The sequence below is a fragment of the Haemaphysalis longicornis genome, unplaced genomic scaffold, assembly GCF_048455015.1.
Source record: "Haemaphysalis longicornis isolate Haplotype H1 unplaced genomic scaffold, Haemaphysalis longicornis Haplotype H1 scaffold_3, whole genome shotgun sequence".
Taxonomy (NCBI): domain Eukaryota; kingdom Metazoa; phylum Arthropoda; class Arachnida; order Ixodida; family Ixodidae; genus Haemaphysalis; species Haemaphysalis longicornis.
In genome coordinates, this window is record NW_027526335.1 from 226,397,887 (window position 1) to 226,402,403 (window position 4,517).

At 45.8% G+C, this 4,517-nt stretch overlaps 1 protein-coding gene across 1 annotated transcript; it reads right to left on the reverse strand.

Annotated features, from left to right (window-relative positions):
- Window positions 1-1,304: 1,304 nt before the first annotated feature.
- LOC144175742 (uncharacterized) lies at window positions 1,305-1,974 on the reverse strand (the record flags this gene model as incomplete). Its single annotated transcript, XM_077704769.1, has 1 exon — window positions 1,305-1,974. A coding segment is annotated over one exon (327 nt), but the record flags the coding sequence as incomplete, so codon positions are not given.
- Between the last annotated feature and the right edge of the window lie 2,543 nt (window positions 1,975-4,517).

Here is a 4,517-nt window from a genome sequence, read left to right on the forward strand (position 1 = left end):
TTTAAACATATTTAATGACAAAAAAAGGAGCACGGAAAAGAGGGGCGAAGAATCTTCCCAAAAAAAGATGCGTTAGGCTTACCAAGGCCTGCAGCAGCAAGTTCACGAAAAATACTCAATCTAAATAATTACAAACAATCCTCCCAACAAAAAAAATTGCCGCGAGGCAGCCGCTGTACAGGGAGATAAGGACGTAACGATGTGTCAGGCTTGCGGTTGGAGCCACGGCCGGAATCCCACACGGCACACACACGTTGTCAATCAATGTCCGGTCCTCGTTTGTGCAAACACGGCCGGACGACTCGACTCTCCTCAGTCGAGTCCGACCGTGGTGAAAAAAAAAAAAAAAGTTTAGTAACGTCACAGAAAGTTACGGGACTAGTTTACCTTGACGTCACTTCTGCGGGGCAGGAGCCACTGTGAGGGGACTCTGTCTCGTGCCCCACACGGGGCGCGAGCCTTACCCTTAAAAAAACGATGTTTTGGTCATTTTTAACAAGTTGGAAGCCGCGTCCCCCCTTAAATCTCCCTGGCTGAGCTACATGTACCAGGACCATGGGTTTCACTGCCCCCAATAGCGCATTCGCATTCTCCCCTTTGCTGCCATTCGCTTCTGGCTCTGCTGCTGCACACTCTCACTGGCAAGCAGTAGTTCACTGCGGTCCCACCAAGAATAAGCTTCCTTTGAAATGCAACTGGCCAGAAAGTGGAATGCATATGTAGAGGCAGCTGCGGCAGTAAGACAGAGGTCTATTGACTCTGGCAGCCATACTGGTAGTCTTGCCTGTGCTTGTTAGCATGCCTGTTACAATCTCTGTGAATGACACTGGATTGATCTCAAAATGGTAGACACATATGGTAGCAAAGGTTGAAGAGGAGTCCACGCACCCAAAAAGGGGGCAAGACAAGACGTAAAACTTGAGTAAATTGACTCAAGAAATATGAAAACTGCTTGAACAGACCTTTGTGCTTTCTGCTGCCAAATTTCTGCTTGAACCTCCATTACGAGCCAGAGTCACACAAACTGTCACATAATGCACGTTTCAGCACGAGGAACCCACAGTGAGTCGCTGTGTGCCAGCCAACTTATGCTATGTGCCCCGTTTAAACCTCAAATCGTCATGTGTAGGCGCCACAGAATTCAATGTGGCCAGTGAGATGAAATACGGCTGCTTTCAAGTTAAAAAAGCCACGAAAGTTTAAGGTTGCAAATGAACCATTCCATCAAATACATGCAATTAAGAAAACTTACACAAGACTTTTGTATTTTTTATTTATTCATAAGCAGCTTTAGAAGCATTCCATCTACATTTCAAATTAGAATTTAAGGTCTCATACAGGCTGCTTAATTGAATGTTACCTGTATTGGATATAGTGGATCAATATGAAAGGGATAAATGACTTCACCATCGACAACACTAGTTATTTCTTCACCTAATTTCAAGTTACATTCCAGCAATCTTTGAAAAGTTTGTAGTTGCAGTAGAGTTGTGCTCTTCTTGAACATGATGTATGGAAAGCACAAGAGGTTTATCGCCCCAAACGAGCACTGTGTCGAGACAACACCAGTACTGCAGGTTCCATCATAGCCCGAATGTTTCCACACACCCATGAAAAGAGAGAGAGCTCCACCCCTTGCAGCAGCTCTCAGTAGTGGTGGACGCTGGGCGAGTAGACGTGCAGCTGCATGTGCGAGACGAGGCTGCGCCGGTGGCTGAAGGCCTGTGGGCAGACGCTGCACTTGTAGGGCTTCTCGCCCGTGTGCTTGCGCATGTGGATCACCAGGCAGTCCTTGCGGATGAAGGCGGCTGCGCACAGGCCGCACGCAAAGGGCTTCTTGCCCGTGTGGCGCCGCACGTGCCGCGTCAGGTGGTGCTTGAAGCCCGTCGAGTAGGAGCAGTAGTGGCACGACAGCAGCCGCTTCTGGCCAGCAGCCAGTGCTGCTGCAAGGCAGGAGAGGAGGGAGGAGACAGTTCAGCAGAACCTTACTCTTTCTTTGCATGCACTTGGGTAGTCCACAAACTGCACAAATGCACTATCCAGGAGGGATGAAGGACACACAAAGTAGATGGGACATGGTGCTGTAGACAAGCACTGTAAACCAGGATTCGCCTACTTTGGTGTCCTTTCTCCCTCCAGAGTTCACAAAGTACACACTCCTCCCTGGATGTCATGTGCCCAAGCGTTGAATGCGCAGATGCCACAGCGGTCTGCCTGTTTTACACCGACAACATAATCCAGACTTGCTTTCCACAGTTTCAAACAACTATCCCAAACAGCATTACAGAGAGCCTTCCTTCAGGCAAACATAGTACCTTCTGTGGACTTTCAGGTCTTCAGTAAGCCGATCTTCAGAAATCTTTAGAAAGCTTACTGTGGACCTGAAGGTCCGCAGTAGGCTTTCTTTTTAAACTGATTATGTGTGCTGCAATTTTCGATAACAGAGAAGTTTTTAACCACTTTTGACTTCAGGTAAAACAAAACAGAAATTCCCTTTGTGGTGCACGATACCGTACCCTTCAGGCTGCCCCAAGCATTCCCATTATGAATGAACAGCATTGCCCTTTCTTTCTTTTTTTAATGTCCTGCAGATTAAAATAGGTTTATGTTTTATCACTGCCAGTGATGACACTGCCCAAAAAGTTACACAGAATTAAATGTGCATTTCGCCCCACTGCAATGCGCGACAATAAGCAACCCACTACTTTTCCGTAAAAAGCCAATTGAAGAGCAAGAAAATAAAAACAGATTTACTAATTACTGTTTTGTGGAGCTTGAATTGCACAGCTAGAATGCGGTGCTTCACAACCAGAAGGCAGTGCGAAAAAGCTAAACCGATGGAATATATGTGACGAGGCCGCAAAGCAAGCATAACTTGGCATTAAAGTCTAGTAAAGTACGTTGTTGGGCTAGTTGGCCGATCATTATTAAAGGGGCGACACTGGTCTTGAGGACCGAAAATTTGCCAAAAAATCAATTTTCTGTATTAATTTTATTTGCAGTGTACAGGTCCCAAAGAACGTACCTGCAAAATATCATAGCTGTATCATAAGTATTCACAAAGCTGTCGCCCTTTGAAGTCGCCTAACTGACCATTTTTGCCTATGTTTGCAAATTTCGTGCCCTGTTTTCTCAGAACCAATTTTTTTCCCACATGGTCAGCTGTTGGGTACAATATCTGGGGATGTACTGGTTCGATTTACATCATTTTTGCTGCATTCGAAACCTTATGAACTGAACAGCGCAATAAAGCCACAAAAGTACAGAATTTCTTTTTGTTGGCACAAGATTTTATGCAGTTGGTTTTACAAAAACATTGTAAATTGATGACCTGACCTTTACGAATTTTACAGCATTTGCAGAAACCATGTTAAAATTACTGCAGTGGTATAGTTGCACTCCCTGGTCCTTCTACAGCACAAAGGGATAAAAGTTATTTGAGTATTTCATAGGTACATAATGAAAAAATTGCCCGAAACGGAGTGACACAACATGTTGCACAACTCCGAACTTACAACCCATAAACGAAAACTGAGTGCATATTTGTGCTCAGGATGTTGAAATTCACTCAATGTGTAAATCTCAAGCACATAAGTTAAAAAATAACAAAAATGTCCTCAAGACCAGTGTGCTCCCTTAAAGGGACCCTGCAACACTCTTTGAGCAGTGCAAGTAAACCTGCGCGACGTTTAGATTACACTGCCAGGAATACCTGAGCCAAATATTACACGTGCACGTGAAGCGGTGAGCGCGCAAATCGATGTGAAAGACGCGGAAAAACCAACCGCTCTCTCTTCAGTTGTCCTCATTATGCAACCCCAGGCATGGCCTAAGGGACGTCACATAGGCCATGGCTGCCCGATCGGCTGTCACTGGTCAACTTCACGGCTAGATTCTCCCATTTCCGTCGTCGTCATCGCTGTGTACGAACCACTTCTATGCCTGAACCTGTAGGCACAGATTTGCCGTTTCTTTTGTGTTTTGAGTGCGCGCGAAGTTTGAGTGATGAGCTCAATACTTCCCTTTCAACGGGACCACTCGACTAAAACCGTTTATTGCTTCAAAAATGCCCTACCAGCCAGAGCGCGCACTTGCGAGCAGGCACCCATGCCTGCTTTTTTGTGGCACCAGACCAGAAATAGGCCCCTCCGCGTTGCGGAGAAACGGAGAAAACCACCCGGCATGTGATATATCGAAGGCCGCCGAAGAGAACGCCGTGAGCCGCCCCCCTCTCCGGGAGAGAGCGCACAGCTTTTGTCGTGTTGTCGGCGGTCGAGTTGAGAGGGAACGATTATGCACGATTTCTCATCGCGCGTAGTTTCGTTAATTGTGAACGGATTTTCATAATTCTTGTGGGAGGAGATTTCTGGGACAATAGACATTATCCCAAAATACATTACTAGTAGTCGATGGCAAGTGTTGCAGGGTCCCTTTAAGAGATGTATAGCATCCTCGTGCATTCTTTGTCCTTCATCTTTTTTGCTCTTAATAATAATTTGGCAACTTATTTACAAGAA